At 34.5% G+C, this 18676-nt stretch overlaps 1 protein-coding gene across 1 annotated transcript in view; it reads right to left on the minus strand.

Moving 5' to 3' along the window:
• Positions 1–221: 221 nt before the first annotated feature.
• Positions 222–18676, minus strand: part of LOC128233828 (J domain-containing protein DDB_G0295729-like) — a 51978-nt gene continuing 33523 nt past the window's right edge. The window contains exons 6-12 of the mRNA XM_052947684.1: positions 18188–18443; positions 17455–17523; positions 15137–15244; positions 14863–14919; positions 12073–12125; positions 9565–9688; positions 222–2464 (exon numbers count right to left, since the gene is read on the minus strand). Of these exons, the coding sequence (XP_052803644.1) occupies positions 1992–2464; positions 9565–9688; positions 12073–12125; positions 14863–14919; positions 15137–15244; positions 17455–17523; positions 18188–18443 (1140 nt within the window). The 3' untranslated portion in view covers positions 222–1991. The remainder of the gene's footprint in view (positions 2465–9564; positions 9689–12072; positions 12126–14862; positions 14920–15136; positions 15245–17454; positions 17524–18187; positions 18444–18676) is intronic.

An 18676-nucleotide genomic window follows, 5' to 3' on the forward strand; every position in this document is an offset into this window, starting at 1 on the left:
GACTCATTGCAGGAACACAATTGCCCATACTGACCAACATTCCTATGTTTCATGTGTGGAGGTACAATACCTTTGGAGCTACATGCATCACAATAATTTGTGATGTAACCTTCCGAAATGTGACGTTCGCAACTCCTATAAATATGTAGATCTCTCTCTGGTGGTACAGTTAGCACAAGTTAACAACAAAGAGTGTTTATATAATGTACAATGATTTATTTTATGATTTTCTTTATGGAAATAAAATTGTCTATTACAGCAAAATACAGGTACATATGCTTCATGGAACATCCAACTAAAGTTTGTAACTGATTGGAACATACAAATTAAACTAGTTTAATATAGAAATGGTTTTGAGGTAATCCATCCATCATTGATGTAAAAAATAATCTACTGGTAAAGTTTTATTTTAAAGTGATAAAATGTTAAGTTTGAAATTTGTTTTTAAGTTTACACTAAGAGTTTTTTTATATAGATCTGTCATTTAAGGAACAACTAAATAAAACTGCTATCTAATCATAGTTAAATGTTGTTTAATTACCTTTCAATAATATATAAAATCATAATAAAAAAGTCATTATGGTGTTATTCAAAAAATGTAATCCACGCAAAAATAATATATGGTTCATCAATATAAATTAAAAATAAAAATAATCTAAAATGCACTAACATATATTTGCATCCTAATGATGGATGGTTTACCTTTAAGATAATCACATGTATCAGACTAACTTGAAAAACTTGTTGCATAATAGTTCTGGTTACAGTACATTTCACACCTAAAAAGTTACTCTATATATGCATAATATTTTATATAAAAAACAATGAAACATAATGAAAAAAACATGAAAAAAACATGACTAACAATTACAATGTCAAAGATGTAAAATGAATGAACTGATAAATCAATGAATTCTTTTCTAACATTATAAGAAGCTTGCCGTAAGAACTATTGCATTCCAACATAAACTAAAAACTATGAAACATACAAACACAGGAATGTTATGTAGGTCATGGATGGCACATCAATAGACTGCATTTAATAATAATATATAAAAAAACAAGGCTTTGCCTTTCATTGGAAGCGTTGTATGATCCTCAAAAACCTAGGTTACAAAATTGGAAAAAGAAAAAAAATTGGAATTTTTACTCTTCAATTATTATTATTTTTAATAACGAGTTGGTTATGTCAGAAGCACGATCATCAACACTTGAGTTCAATGTTGGCAGGATTTGTGCCATGTGATTTTGAATCATTAATAGAAAAACATAAAAAAACATGACCACCAATTACAATAAATGAATAAAATGATATATTATACCTCACGTGACCTGCCCATGTTGATTTCTCATATACCCATCATGGGCAATTTCGTACTGTCACACACTGACAGTACCGTTTTGACCGGTTGACATGATACTGTCACATAGCATGCGCGTCTAAAAATAGGCATTTTTTGGTTTCCCAAGTCTGAGCGCTTATTAAAATGTGTTGTAAATCTGGTTACAACCGGTGTTTGCATTATTTCTGAACGACATTTGCAACAAAATGACAGCTAATGTAAACAAACAATAATTTCAGAATAAATTGATTAAACTTGTGTAATGGTAAAAAATAGTTATATATGAATATGTAACTGTGTTCAGTATAATAAAATAAATATTGCATGGCTTCCAGTGTGACAGTACAAATTGTCAACATTTGGGTAAATACTGTTACCATCGGCTTCGCCTCGGATAACAGTATTTCCCCCATGTTGACAATATTTATATAATATCAACGCACACTTTCAAACACGCTTGCAATCATTACTATCCAATTCAAACATAAATAACAATGAAACTTACAAACACGAAAATTTAGGTCATTAATATTCAATAGTCAATACATAATTGATAATAATAACAATGCTATCATTCGAAATGATGTTCCCCACTGCCATGGTACAGATTTGGAAAAGAAAGCACAAATGGAAAATATTACTTTGACTTTATTTTTTAATCTTCTTCTGTTCGATCGCATAAATCGCAGACACGAGATGAGATTGCAGATCTGGAAACTTGCTTTTTATGAATTTCATAAAATCTACATTATTGGCAATATCGCGCTTGTTTAATTCGTCAATGAACATTTTATTGCCTTCCTTCCAATAGATTGCTATTTTCTCCAGTAAATGACTAAAGACGTTTTTGCAGAAGCTAAAAAAACCAGACGCATCATCAGAATACGGTTCCCTATTCCCTGACCTCTGAAAAGCATTAACCAGGTCCTTACCAACAATATCCTTCCAGTTTGATGTTAGTGCTGAGTATGATGCTAAATATTTATTTATTTCTGCACCATGGACATGTTGTTGGAAGTCCATCAGTATGCATCGCATTTGGTAGTTATCAATTTCCTTTGCTTTAGCCGGGTCCAGGTCATAGCCCATGGAACAAAATGCACAGTTCTGCCGAAGGCCAACTGAAAAAGATTATTTATTTTTTGTGCAATACCTTAGAAACTAGCATAACTTGTCATTCAGCTGCTTCAAAATGAATCATTCACTTAAAACACTTTCACACCTTGTTGGAAGATTTTCTATTCCAGGTGTAGCACAAACAAGAAGGCCATGATGGCCCTGTAAAGCTCACCTAAGCAAAGGGCCACAACTCTGTAATAAAGCATTAATAACAAGAGGCCCATGAGGGTCTATGCTCTACTGGCTGGATTTGTGTGGTCAACATCACTTACTAATTGTGCGAGGTCATCATTGTAATATTATGTTTTGAAAGAAGACATAAAAAAAACTTGCATATAATTATTCAATATATAAGGTGACTTTAATGTGGCCTTCCAACCAGCCTGCACGAACAATGTCATTCTAATAACTTGTGTCTCCTTTGTGAAAACCTGGTTAAGAATATAAAAATGTGCCTCTCAAAAGCAATATAAAGAAAATTTAAAAAACAAAATGCAATCAAGGGCCATAACTTGTATTTAGGGTTAAAAGGAAGTTATTTCAGCTTATTGTCATATGGTTGTCATTATTTGTGTGAATTATTAGGTCAATTGAATGAAGGGTATAGAAGTTATTGATATATATCCAAACCTGCCCTATAACTTCAGTTCCATATTCATTCAGCAGCCATTATTTGTATAAATGATGATATGGAAATAACTAACCTCATTATGTGATTGCCCTGAACAACTGTGTGAAAAAAATAAGGTTGGCCAAAGTCAAGGTCATCCGAGGACAACATTGATGCTCATTTTCAAAACTGTTCACATGGTCCAATTTTCATTGCTGTAGCTTTAAAAATAAAAAAAGAGGTCAAAAGAAGGGGTGGGGGCCAGCTTTGGCGCTAGCTGCCAAATGTCAACTGTTTTGCTAGATGGTCATCATATGATGCTCCAAAACAAAAATCAAAGGTATGAGCCTGGTGGATTGAAACAAATAGATTTTGAAAAGATTTCTTAAATAAGTCTATAGGAAACTTCTGACCCCCGGGGCAGTGCCAGTTTTGAACCCAGGGGCATAATTTGAACAACCATGGTAGCAGACCACTAAATTATGCCTTATTCAAATAGCAAGGGTCTTCATAGCTGTTTCAGACAAAAAGATTTTCAAACTTTTCCAAATTTAAGTATACCAAACCTGTGAAACCAGGGGTCTGGCCAGTAATGACCCCAGGGGCATAATTTGAACAAACATTCACAATCAATTGTGTTAAGAGAGCTGCACACACACACACACTAAGATTTTCAAACATTTCTCAATTTGAGTATACCAAACCTGTGAACCTGGGGGCGTGGCCAGTTATGACCCAAGGGGCATAATTTGAACAAACATTCACAAGCAATTGTGTTTAGATGGTTGCGTGAATGACAGACACTTCTGGTCTTTGGCCAATAAAGCTAAATATGGCCTTTGGCCAATAGAGCTAAATATCAAACAACACCTTTAAACTGTAATTTTGATATCTCTAGGAAACTTGTGGCCCCCGGGGCTGGGCCAGTTTTGACCCCAGGGGCATAATTTGAACAACCATGGTAGCGGACCACTTAATTATACCTTATTCAAAATAGCAATGGTCTGCATAGCTGTTTCAGACATTTCCCAATTTAAGTATACCAAACCTGTGAATCCAGGGGCATGGCCAGTTATGACACCAGGGGCATAATTTGAACAAACATTCACAAACAATTGTGTTTAGATGGATGCATGATCACACAAAAAGATTTGAAAACATTTCCCAATTTAAGTATACAAAACCTGTGAACCTGGGGGCGTGGCCAGGAATGACCCCAGGGGCATAATTAAATTAATTTGTACAAACATTCACAAGCAATTATGTTTAGATGGATGCGTGAACGACAGACACTTCTATCTTTGGCCAATAGAGCTAAAAATGGCCTTTGGCCTTTCAACAAGAATAAGGCAGAGTAATTCACAAAATCAACTGCAGACCCAAAAAGCAAGTTGTCTCTTTAATCCTAGACTTGTCTTTACTTGTAAACTTGGCTAAAAATAGACTTCGCTCATGTAGATTTGGCTAAAAATAGACTTAGCTTAATTTTTTTTTAAACTTTCAAGGCCCATAATCTGGGCATGCATGGGCGGATCTGGCTGGTTTTCGAAAGGAACCAAGCTCTGAAGAATATTTAAATACTGTACAAGTTTCATCAAGATACAATCAAAAAGACTGTATCGTGTCCAAAAGCAATTGTTTACAGACGCACTGACGCACAGATGCACATACGACATACACATTACCATCCCATAAGCTCTACTGACCTTTGGCCAGTAGAGCTAAAAATGTTGCAATTTAATCATATCTTTACTAATGACGATGCCTTGTTTTATATTTGTAAAGGGTCATGCAATGAAGCTACCTGTAAAGTTTCATTGAATTTGGCCTGGTAGTTTCAAAGATTTTTTTTTAAAGCAAAACTGTCTGTCATTTTGTTGTTGTTGTTGTTGATAAATCTCAATGCCTTGTTGTATTTTTGTAGAGGGTCATGCAATGAGGCTTCCTGTAAAGTGAATTTGACCCGATAGTTTCAGAGAAGAAGTTTTTAAAGCAAAACAGGAAGTTGGCAAGATTGTTGTTGTTGTTGTTAATCAGGACACCTTGTTGTAGTTTTGTAAGAGGTTACCCAATGAAGCTTCCTGTAAAGTTTCATTGAATTTGAACTGGTAGATTTAGAGGAGATGTTTTTAAAAGCAAAACAGAAGATGCCATTTTGTTGTTGTTGATGATTAATCGTGACCCCTTGTTGTATTCTTGTAGAGAGACACACAAGGAAGCTTCCTGTGAAGTTTCATTGAATTCGACCAGGTAGTACATATTATGTACACATCAACTGTAACCAGGTAAATTGACCGTGGTGGTTTTGTCATAGCGCCAAATTTAGCAGAGATTTGGCCTTATATAGATTCTCTGGGGTGCGGGGGCATTTGGCCTGGGTTTAACTATCAGTTTGTCCCCAACAGGGCGGGGATTTTACCCGGGGTTTGCTGGACAGAAAGTCAAAGTCCCGGCTATTCCCCTGACCGGGGGGCGAGGTTACAATTGACTGGTGCATTATTTCCATTCTTTTTAATAACAAGAGGCCCAAAAGGGCCTATGCTCTACTGGCATGGCTTTTGTGGTCATATCAATCCAGAGCATGTATGTATGGGTAAAAGGCAACAGACATATGGTGTATGTTTTGTGTTTGGCTTACCTGAAAACGTAGCACGTTCAACATCTGAGCCCAGAAAGTATTGTAAGGAGATTAGTTCCATGAACTATTTTAATATGTGCCAAGTAAAAGTCATCTGACAAAAAAAAAAATGCTTTCAAAACTGTACTCATAGTAAAAATTTCTGTAGTTTTAAAAGTTAAAAAAAGTTGGTCAAAAGGTCAAAGTCAAGGGCATCCTAGGACAACATTGATCAATTTGAACAAACATTCACAATCAATTGTGCTGAGATGGATGCACGAACACACAAAAAGATTTTCAAACCTTTCCAGATTTATGTTTACCAAACCTGTGAACCCTGGGTGTGGCCAGTAATGACACCAGGTGCATAACTTAAACATTCACAACCAATTTTGTTAAGATGAATGCACAAACTACAGAACTTAAAGCTAAAAAATGGCCTTTTGGGCTTTCAACAAGAACAAGGCAGAGTAATTCACAAAATCAGCTGCAGAAGCAAAAAGCAAATTGTCTCTCAAAATCCTAGACTTGCAAATTGTCTCCCTTAACTCTAGACTTGAATTTACATGTACATGTAAACTTGGCTAAAAATAGAATTCGCTCATGCAGACCTGGCTAAAAATAGAGAGCATTTCTTTAAAACTTTCATGGCCCATAATCTAGGCATTCCTGGGCGGATCTGGCTGGTTTTCGAAAGGAACCCAGCTCTAATGGATATCTAAATACTGTACAAGTTTCATCGAGATACAATCAAAACTGAAGACTGCATCGTGTTCACAAGCAATTGTTTACAGACGCACGAACGCACGACTGCACGGATGCACATACTACGTACACATTACCATCGCATAAGCTCTTCTGGCCTTTGGCCAGTAGAGCTAAAAATTTAATCTTAAATAATTATAATCTTTTATTAAATTATTAATTTTAATGCTAAATTGAATTGATGTAATCTATTTGATGCTATACGCATCAATGATTTTGGGGGAATTTCCATTATTAGCCTCGTGCTATTTACGTCACAGTGGAAACTACACTTGTGATTGGCATTACAAATAAACATCCTTGTTTTTTGCAAGTTCTAAGTTTAACATGGGCCATCATAACTCCATAAAAAATAAAGCCATTATAATTGTGATCCCAACTTATATAAACTTTAGTTTTTGACATACCGGGCCATTTAGATCTCTCGAGTTAATTGTGAAATTTAGCTGTTAATAAGAGATGGCAACGAGTACCTGAATACTCACTCTTCGGAGTACACGATAAATAAATCGCTACTCTAGTACTCATTTTTTTTTTTTAAATTATGAATTTCACCAGATACACGATTTACATACTAAGTATCAGATCTGGCGCGTTTCGAAGAAGAAAATTTACGATCCCTCTTATTTTTACGCTGAACACTCTACAGCCTATCTGTTAATTAGCAGACCCTTGCAATCGGTCCAATCACATGTATTAGTAGGTCGCAGAAGACACAAACTATGTGTTAATAATGTGCTTGCAAGTATCTTGATTGAGTGTTAAAATCGGTCCATATTTTCGCATGGCAATATGCTATGTCTCCGTTGATCATTACATGATATATCCGTTTGCTGATTACCAAACTGTTCATTTTAAATTGTAATAAAGAAGCATTGCTGGTTAAAAACGGTTTTAAAGATAAATGCAATTGTCATTGTAAATCCGCAAAAGCATTAAAATTCCAAATTAATTAGCCTAGTCATATAGCAGATATCAACAGGGACACACTTGATAAACTAAAGAGTCTGAGAGCTGAGTGCGCCGCTTACGTCATTTTAATTCTCAGTAATGAAATATTCGTAGTCTATATCAACTTTATAGTCCTGATTATAAATCTTGATATATTTTACTAATTAAGATAGTCAGTTGAATATTGACCCACTGTAGAAGCCTTAAGCAAATAAGTCATTATACTGTTTCACTTTTTGTCGTCTGAACGCTTCACACCGGCCGCAGTTATTAATTACGATTTGTTAAAAATGCCGCAGAACTCAATGAGAATCTCATTTGAATTAAGCTTGTATCAATGAACATCTAAATCAGCTATGATGGCTCTAGAGCCCTCTTATGAATTGCCACCCATCGCGAAAAATATAAACAGAGTACACAGTGTTGTAGCCGCAATGATTCCTGAATGGGCATATTCTTTGCAATGATTATCACAATTGATTGGTTGATATCTTAATTCAGGAATTATGTATATTAATGAGGTAAACAACAATATTTCCCTATGGAAAACGGTCAGTTTAAATATTATTTCATAGAGTAAACAACAAAACAAATTTATAAATAATTTATCTTCATTGCATTTCTGAATTTTGTTCATTATTGAGTGTAGTCTCGCTCATCTAGACCTTTGAATATGATCCTATTTTTACTTTCCATTTTTATTTTAGTAAATATTTATGTATAAACTGAAATGAAAAGGCATCTTAAAAGCATAAAACAACACATGTTTGTCTTTCCCCAAAACCAATATAAGTTATCCGAGTAATTGAGTACCCAGGTACTCAATCGAAAGATTGTCAGAGTACTTGAGTAGCAATTTTACAACTCGTTGCCATCCCTACTATTAATACAAATCAGTCAAAAAAATATGAAAACTAGAGCTGTCACAGGAGTGACGAATACCCCCAAATGCCGCCTGGACACAGGAATGGCAAACCATTCCTTTGAAAAGAGGCCATAACTCCAAGGTTACTGCACACTGCATCTTCTTTTATCATGCATGTATTGTTTTATTTAAATCTGTTGAGTAATTTAGAAGTTACACTGCTGACAAGAAAAACTAGCTGATGCTCTAGCTGATCTCTTCTGGAATAAGACATCTAGAGCATTCACGAGCTTTTCTTCCAACACGATCATCATCAAATTTTACAAGTACATACTTGGGCTTCAATTTTTTTCAAATCTGTCAAGCCTTTCATGAGTTATCGTCCGGAAACCGTTTTTCTATTTTTAGTAACAGTGACCTTGACCTTGGCCCCACCAGCCCCAATATCGAACTTGACCTGTATCTTCTGATGTTACCCCTGTGTACCAAAAAATTTTCAAATCTGTCAAGCCTTTCATGAGTTATCGTCCGGAAACCGTTTTTCTATTTTTAGTAACAGTGACCTTGACCTTGGCCCAACCAGCCCCAATATCGAACTTGACCTGTATCTTCTGATGTTACACCTGTGTACCAAATTTTTTTCAAATCTGTCAAGCCTTTCATGAGTTATTGTCCGGAAACCGTTTTTCTATTTTTAGTAACAGTGACCTTGACCTTGGCCCCACCAGCCCCAATATCGAACTTGACCTGTATCTTCTGATGTTACACCTGTGTACCAAAAAATTTTCAAATCTGTCAAGCCTTTCATGAGTTATCGTCCGGAAACCGTTTTTCTATTTTTAGTAACAGTGACCTTGACCTTGGCCCAACCAGCCCCAATATCGAACTTGACCTGTATCTTCTGATGTTACACCTGTGTACCAAAAATTGTTCAAATCTGTCTAGCCTTTCATGAGTTATCGTCCGGAAACCATGAAACCGACAGACCGACAGACCGACAAGCTCACTCCTATATACCCCCTCAAACTTTGTTTGTGGGGGTATAATTAAGTATGAAACTTAATCTGGTAAAGATTGAATAAGAAATGCAATTTAGAGAGTGGACAAAGTAAATCATTTCTAATTCAAGGGCTATAGCTTTAGAGTAAATTATAGGATCAAGCTGGCTATCCATTTACATTCTTACCCAGTTTGGTGAAGACTGGATACCAAAAATATATGTCAAAGAGCAGAATGAAAGTGTGACGACGATGGACAACATGATCACTATTATTTTGTACAAAATATTACCTACCATTTATAGTATCTGCACGGTCTGAACCTAAACGTTCTCCACGAGAGTGTACTAAATTTGCGTCACCACGCGCTGAAGCTCCATTCCAATTCGCACCAGAAGTGGACAGATAATCAGTGGCGCCCTAAAAACAAGTGCAGTGTAACAATAATTCCATATACACTTACTTTTAGATATTGGCTTTCTTGTGGTGTATAGAATTTCGTTTGAGAACTTCAAACAGTAAAAATATGAAATTAACATTTTTCCGTTTTGAATAATTTAGCACTTTAAATTTGCATTCTTTTATGGATTCTTTCAAATTGCATGTTTTCACAGTTTTGGTCTATATTAAGTCTGTCACATTTATGGCATAAATTTGTACTCTGAATAATGTATACTTTGTATATATGCATGCATGCTTCTGTTATTTTGTTTTCCAAAGGTAAAAGGTCAGCACATGCAGAGTTGGAACAGAAGATCATCCACATATCCACTAAACGACACATTTATAGAGAAACCAGCAACACACTTTCAACAACAACAAAATATATTTTACTAACAGTTTTACAATTATTTTTTTTAAATATAAATAAATGTGAATATTTTAACAAACTAAAGAATAATGTCCATAAAAAGTTGAATTAGTTCACAAAATATCTTCACTGAGCCTGGTGTTTCTGAATATCCATTAAACTAGAGCCATCACAGGAGTCAAAAGCGCCCAGAATTGTAGCATGTTTGATAAGGGGTGCAATTTCAAGCCATTATTCAGTAATAAAGTACATAACCATGAATCTATCTGTCGATCGTCATAAACATGACTTAAAAAAAGATATTCATGTTACCAGTACATCAATTCATGTTGAGGTGACACATATTTAAATGATGTATAAGAGTGTATCATTACTGTGAGCAAGTTTAGAAAGTTTGAACATAATAACTAGAAGGGTTTTTAAAGGGGCTATACACTGTATGATGAAATAGGGATAAAAAAAATAAAATTGTCGACATAAACTTGGTATCGAAGTGTTCAATGCATTAAAACTAACTGAAGTACCACAGTTTACAATTAATTTATTTTTCGCAGTTATTTCGTATTTTTCCATTAAACAAGAGGGCCCTGAAGGCCCTGTATCGCTCACCTGATCCAATTCAAGTTTTTCTATGATTTGACCTAGTGGCCTGGTTTTTGACCTCTGATTATCCAGTTTCAAACTCTACCTAAACATCATCAAGAATAACATTCTGATCAAGATCCATGATCATATGGTCATAAATGTGTCTTTTGGTGTGTTAACTTGCTTTTCCTATGATTTAACCTAATTACCTAGTTTTAGACCACACATAACCCGGATTCAAACTTGACGTATAGATTATTAATTTAAACATTCTGACCAACTTTCATGAAGATACCGTTATAAATGTGACCTCTAGGGTGTTAACAACCTTTCCTTAAATTTGACCTGGTGACCTTGTTTTTGAGCGCACATGACCCAGATTCGAATTTATCCTAGAGCTAATAAATATAAACATTCTGACTAAGTTTCATGAACATACATTCATAAATGTGACCTCTACAGTGCTAACAAGCTTTTCCTATGATTAGACCTAGTGACCTAGTTTCTAACCGCACATGACCCAGATTTAAACTTGACATAAAGTTATTATTAATATAAACATTCTGACCAATTTTCATGAAGATACAGTCATAAATGTGACCTCTAGAGTGTTAACAAGCTTTTCCTTAGATTTGACCTGGTTACCTAGTTTTTGACCGCACATGACCCAGATTCGAACTTGGCCTAGAGATAATCAATAAATACATTCTGACTAAGTTTCATGAACATACAGTCATAAATGTGACCTCTAGAGTGCTAACAAACTTTCCCTATGATTTGACCTAGTGACCTAGTTTCTAACCGCACATGACCCAGATTCGAACTTGACCTAAAGATTATTAATATTAACATTCTGACCTGGTTACCTAGTTTTTGACCGCACATGACCCAGATTCATACTTGGCCTAGAGATAATCAATAAATACATTCTGACTAAGTTTCATGAAGATACAGTCATAAATGAGATCCCTTAAAGTGTTAACAAGCTTTTCCTTTAATTTGACCTGGTGACCTAGTTTTTAAACCCAGATGACCCAATATCGAACTTGTCCAAGATTTTATCAAATTGTTGGCGACGGACGACGGACATAGGGCACTTTGTGCTCAGGTGAGCTAAAATTGTGGATGGACAGACATAAGGACAGAGTGATTACTATAGGACAGACAATTTTATGCAGGGCTCTAGTTTTTACTCTTTTAATATACTGTGTTAGAGCTGGTTTTGTAAGGATCTCATTTGTTTTCAAGAAATACATTGTTTTTGTACATATTCACAGAAATGGTGTTAAAAACATTGGGAAATTGGACACTTTCTTGCTGGGGAAAACAGCTTTCAAAGGCAGTCAATTTCAAGAAAAAAATAACTGCATTAAACCTTACTGAAACACTTTTTCATGCTTATAATTACCTTGGTGTGAACATTTGTGTTGGGCAAATGTTTCTGCTCTGAGTTCTTGGACTCTAAAACAGAAAAAAACTTAGTCTTAGATACAGAGTTTCTGAAAAAGAAACACACAAAACACAACAAATCATCTGGCCATATAAATATAATTTATTACATGTTTTTGTAAATGTTTTTGTAATTAAATCAACATTCATGGACTTTTGGTTATATGATGTTAAATTTGCAAGAAAAAAAGAAAATTGTCGAAAACTGTCATAAACTTGCTATTAATGTTTACAATTCATTGAAACTTACTAACTGTACTACTTAGTTTACAATTTATTTAAGTTGAGCAATTATTTCGTATTTTTCCATTAAAAAAGATTACATGGTGTATCTACCTAGTGGAATTAATTCCTTATGCGTGATTGGCTGGTTCATGTTAACACGTGATATTACAGTTAGGTATATAGCTTAAATATGTCACTCGAACGGAGTAAGCCTTCGTAGCTCAGTGGATAGGACGCTGGACTACAATTTTGGCGACACGGGTTCGAACCCGTTTTTTTTTACATTTTGGTACCTTTATTACAATTATGATATGAAAGTGTAACACATTTTATTACAGAAAAAAACTTTTTTTGGTGCCAATCTGGTGTACAGTCCCTATAAACCAAATGTATACTGTCCTCACTCTTCCCCAAAAAACACTATATTGAGTTATTTTTTAAGTACATTTTGTGCTTTAGTAACAATAATCTTTAATGTGGTTAAATCAGCTATGATAAAGTTTTGAGAAATGACTTGAGTTTTTTTTTGGTGATATTGGGGCCAAGTGTTGCACAAAAAAGCTAAAATTAATTTCCTTTATAATCATTCCATTTTCTTTATATAATTACAAACAGTGAAATACTTGAAATAATGAATGAATATCATTAATCAAATTAATATGTAGAATTGTGTATTATGTAAAAAGCAAATGTCGAGTTTTTTTAAATCCCTCTCAGGGGACTCCTTAACATATCATATGGTCAAACATTGAACAAATTATTTTCATGTGAACAAAATGTTTATAATGACAAAATAATGACAAAACATCCGCCATAATTTAAAGAAGGCTCTGTCAGCCTTAAAATTGGCATTTGTATCAAGTATTCAATAAGGAACATATACTGTATAAAATCAATGATCTATAAAATCTTGACTAGTCATGACCAACTGGCATACCAAGTATGAATTAAGTTCCTGGGTATAAGTGTTCTTTAGTTATTGAGCAGAAACCATTTTTCAGCTTAAGAGCACATCTAACATCATTTTTCAAATGAAGATCATGGCAACCCTGACCTTCTGATCTTAAAATAAATACTAGTCATCTACCAGTCAATGCGAATGTCCGTCGGACAGTTGGTCATGTCCCGTAATTTTCGGTGATGACCAGCTGAAATTTCTGTTTTTCCAGTGAAAAAACATGCAGTAAAAAAAAATCAAAATCGGACATTTATTGTCAGGAAATTTTATAAGTCCTGATGAAATAAGCCACTTTTATTTCAGTGAGATTTGCATTTTACCTATTTTTTTTCATTTGGACACATGTTTACGTTTGCGATAAAGCTATGTTTTGTTCACATTCGGTTACAACTTGCTCAGCATGAAAGCGAGAGCGCCGCTGTATTTCATTAGGTAACGGACATTTTCTTAGCCAATCGTTAGTTTTATTACATATGCGTTCCGCTCTGTTTGTCCTTGTCAAAAACACCGAGGTCACGTCAATCGAAGTAAAAGGTTGTATTTTTCGAGCTATTATTAGTCATTTTATAGTGTGTTTGTTTTAATTTGTATTAATATCAAATGATGCCTAAATATAACATACACATTTCTCAGAATGTGGAAATAGCACCATATTTGTTAGTTTATGACATTTTATTGAAATCTGCTAAAACAGGGTGCACAGGGGACATTGCTTTAAACCATGCAGATGCTTCGAATCTCTGTATGTGAGAGGCTGAAAACTGTTTTTGCATCTGTTGTAACTTTCTTTTCTGGGAAATACAGCAGAATAACATTTTATTGAAGAAATTATAGAAATCTGACAACTAACAACCTAAAAGGTGCACAGAGGACATTTTGGGGTAAAAAGTCATGCATCTGAGTTACGGACAAAATAATGTATGAAATAATAAAACTATGTTATTTATATAAAGCTGGCAGGTTAAAGTTATTAAAATAACATAGTAATTTAATATAAATAGTGCTTAAATGGAGTGGTAGTGTTCTCAATGTGAATCGAATATTCTATCTTCTTTTTTAAATGAATGGGGGTCCGTCATATGACATTAAAATTTGGTTAAGATAATACATATTTTATATTTGAAGTATGTTTTTTAAAATGAGAAAGGGTTAAGTTACATAAAAAACAATAAAAAAATACTATATCATTCATTTAAAAAAAATAAAACACATTTGAATAAAGGTCTTCATGTAAAATGTCACACTTTTTGGTATGCACAGGGGACAAATTTAGCAACATATTCTTACATAACTTTTTTGCTGATTGAGCCATTCATTTGAAACTCAACAATTTTCTTAACAAGATTGATTGGCCCATAATGTGCCTGCTAACACTTTCCAAAAGTGAAAGGAATAAAAGTTAGGAGAGATAAAAGAAAAAGCCTCATTATTTTGAAAACCACCCATATAGCAGGACTTGCTTAAGATTATTCAGTAACAAAATGAAATAAACAATCAAAGTGGCAAACATTTCATCAGGAAAAGGTTCTAAATATTTAATGTATTTATCAACACAAATTGTCTCACCAGCTAATGATGGCCATTCGTCGTCGGTAGTCAGATTTTCTGCAGCCCTATGGTGACCTGCAATACAAGTTTTTTGTAGGCCTAAATTGTATTGTATAAAATAATGATGAATACATAGATTTACAACATAAACGACATTGTAATCATGATTTCTAAAAGATCTAAGGGAATGCGTGCTTGAAATGTACCCTTATCACTTTAACAACAATAAACTAGTTATTTCCTACATAAATTCATCAACTGAAAAATAAGGCCTAGAGGAAACAAAACGTACCTGTAACAGCTTTACTGTACAACTTATTTTGTTCATAATTGTTTGAAGGTCTTGATCCTGAGTTAGGACCTGCATTGTGATAATGGCGATCGCCAGCGGGAACCTTGCCTGCAAAACATGTCCCAATCATAAACAACATTGTTATCATGATTTCTAACATATCTAAGGGAGTTTGTGCTATCAATGTACAGTTTAAGGGGTGAGAGTGGTATATTGGCATAGGTGGCTGCCTCTCACCCAAGAGGTGGATTTGATTTCAACTTGGTATATCATCTCATAATCCTTTAAAGGTACTCTTCATGGTTTGTAAAATGTACTTTTGTTTTTAATTACAAAGTGTGGCAAATCATAAGGACCATTAATACTAAAATACCAAAGGCTGGAACCCTTTAGCAAAGATGAGCCTGATTCTATAAGCTATCAGCTTGCCTCACAATGGTGCTAAAAGTAATAAACATACACTTGATACACTGCAATACGATTAAAACCAGGTTTTTAATTTGAGCCATCAGAGGGTCCAGGTTTTTAATTTGAGCCATCAGAGGGTTTGGAAAAAATAAACAAGTGATGGTTAGGCATTCAGATGGTCAAGAGTAAGTCCATCTGCTCTATATATGCTAGGGTTTTGTTGGCAAATGGCAACAATGTCAAGCCTGCTGCTGAATAGAAATGATGAAACTTTGAAAGGATGTTGAATTATGAATCAATGTTGTTTTTTTATAAATGTGGAATAATTCTGTTTTACTGAGATTTTTCAGTTGGCAACCTACTCATGGTGAATATAAAACAAACGCTTCCATGGGTGAAAGTTTGAATTTTTCAAAATACTGAAAATAGGGTGTTTACATAGGGAAATGTCATTTTTACAATACATTATATATCATAAATATTTTCCAAAATACTGAATTCAGTATCAATACTGAAAACTTTCACCCATGCGCTTCTCATAATAAACATTTGTGCCAAGTAATGTTAAAATCTCCAAATGCATGCTACAGTCTGTACTAGGCAAAATACTAGAACATTTTTTCAGCATGAGACACACTGCCATGTCATATCGAACATTTGTGCCGACCCGCTCAGGACTTGATCAATTTCTTAATTGTATATAGCAGGACTTGCTTAAGATTTGGAGATCAAGCATTAAGGTAAACATAAGGGTTTGTCCACTCAAAAGTATAATGTCAATTACTGGATTAAGATATGTTTAAATCATCAACTTCAAAAATAAGTATGTTGACAATGCCAGTTACAACTAGACAGTTTTCATTCATACAATTATACAATTACGTCTCCCTTTTAACAGGAGTATGTTTAAAGAAATGTTATGTTGAAGTAAACGATGAAACAAGGACAATACATCTGCTGGGCACAGTCACGAACAAAACCCCAAATCAACTTCACATTAGCAATTTAAGTTTGTATGATTCTGGCTCATGTGTTTATTGACACAAGATTAATTGCCGTATATGCACTTTTTAACTCAGACAAGAGACATAACTCTACTTTTACTGGAGGCAGCCTCACCCTATACACCCAGTGCACAACTTTACATGTTGGTAAACATTTCTGCAAAGTTTCATGACTGTGGTTCATACCTTAAGAGATATGTGCTGCACAAGATGTCATGCTCTATATGCCATAATTTCAAATAATCAAGAGCAAGCAGACTGCTGTTTTTGGGCAAAACACACATAACTCAACATGAACAACTGTATAATTTTATGCCGCCTAACATTCCTATTCCAAGTTTCACTCCTGTGGCTAATACACCTTTGGAGATATGCTTGACACAATACTTTTTAATGTACAGCCGGACCAACAGGCAGACAACCATGTCACCATTCAGTAGAAAGAGAAACATAATAATACCAGACTCTTTACATCGGTCTTTCCAGTTATTAGGTACGTTTCGCCTTGACTTTCCTCTACATGCTTAAATTCATCATATATCGTGTTTATATTAGGAACATGAATATTTGGTTTATGTTTTATCAAATGTTCAGTGTTCACACGTTTAGAATTTGTTGCATCGCAGCATTTATCGAATGCCCTTTCAAATTTCGTATGGGTGCTAATAATTATTTAATATCCTATGCATACAGCATTGTTTGTATTGTCTGATATGCGGGCATTTATAATGTTTTGAAGGTGTAGTTAGGAAGTGGTGAATAAAACTAATTTACATTAAGATAAACATTCTTCGCGTCTCAAGACAGAGATAACACCCACTCAAAAAAAACCTGTTCACCTAATATAGGGCAAACATACCTATAAGGACAGTTACAATATATTTAATCATATAAAGTTTATGATACCTTTAGGTTCCTTATATTTTTGAACTGTACTACTGTTAGTACTTTGGACGCTGTTTCGGCTTTTTGAGTCTGAAAAAATAATCATAATCACCGTAAAATAGGGACAATTTCTAGCAATTATTTAAACAGTGTGTGTATATACCACGTGATTAATTACGTCATATATGCTACGTTGGAAAGCAACATTTTGCTTAAAATGAAGTATTAAATCAAAGATAACTTTTCTTTTACACCACCATTTTAAATGAAACAAAGGGCAGAATATGCCGCTTTACGAGCCCCGCATTTGTTTTACTACCGAATTTGATAAAGTCATTAGTTTCATCAAGAAACTAAACTCTCAGTCAAAATCTGGTAAAAGACCGAAGGCAGGGCTCCGTAAGCTGCGTAGACTGCGCTATGTTTCAATTAAAATGGTAAAGAAATAGTAAAGATATCTTTGTTTAAAGTCTTTTTTCAAAGCAAAATATTGCTTTCCGACGTAGCATATACGACCCAATTTATCACATGGTATACACACACTGTTAAAGTAGAATTTGGAAATGCACAATGTAGTTAAGTGGAGACTAATTTCACTTTTAGTGACATAAGCATAATTTAACAAAGCTAATTTATGTATAATCACACATACTTTTAGATACAATTTAAATCCATTGTAAGCTCCATAACATCAGTACTTAAATTGAAATCTCGAAAATTATGATTTTGATAAAAAAAACTAATTATGACATACCATAATTATGACCTTCTCCAGTCTTCAAAACAGAAATGGGATCTCTCGGGGTCTCAGATCTATTGTTTGCCCCCACTTGTTTACAAGTCTCCACTTGTTTTGGTCCTTGGGACATGTCAGTAGCCTCACATTTTTGAGCAGGAATGCCAAAGTCTGTTGGACTACCCTCTCCACCCAAAGGGGTAACTGCAGCACTGAACATGAGGCCCACTTCTTTATCTGTATGCGGTGAAGCACTCGCACCCGCATCCTTGCCCTTAAAAACAAACAAGCCTCATCAGAATAAGCAAAAATTAAGTCGGCAACTGGTTTTAGATGTTTATCAACAAAATATAACAGGGGTACAATTTTTACATTTTAATCAGGGAGGCTTTATTTGACTGGGTAGATTTTTGTGGATTTGGATTTTATAAAGCACTGCACTAACTTAGAGCTATCAGAATCTTCAAATCGAACTGTCAGATGAATACCGCTGTTCAGGGGCATTAA

The sequence above is a fragment of the Mya arenaria genome, chromosome 5, assembly GCF_026914265.1.
Source record: "Mya arenaria isolate MELC-2E11 chromosome 5, ASM2691426v1".
Taxonomy (NCBI): Eukaryota; Metazoa; Mollusca; class Bivalvia; order Myida; family Myidae; genus Mya; species Mya arenaria.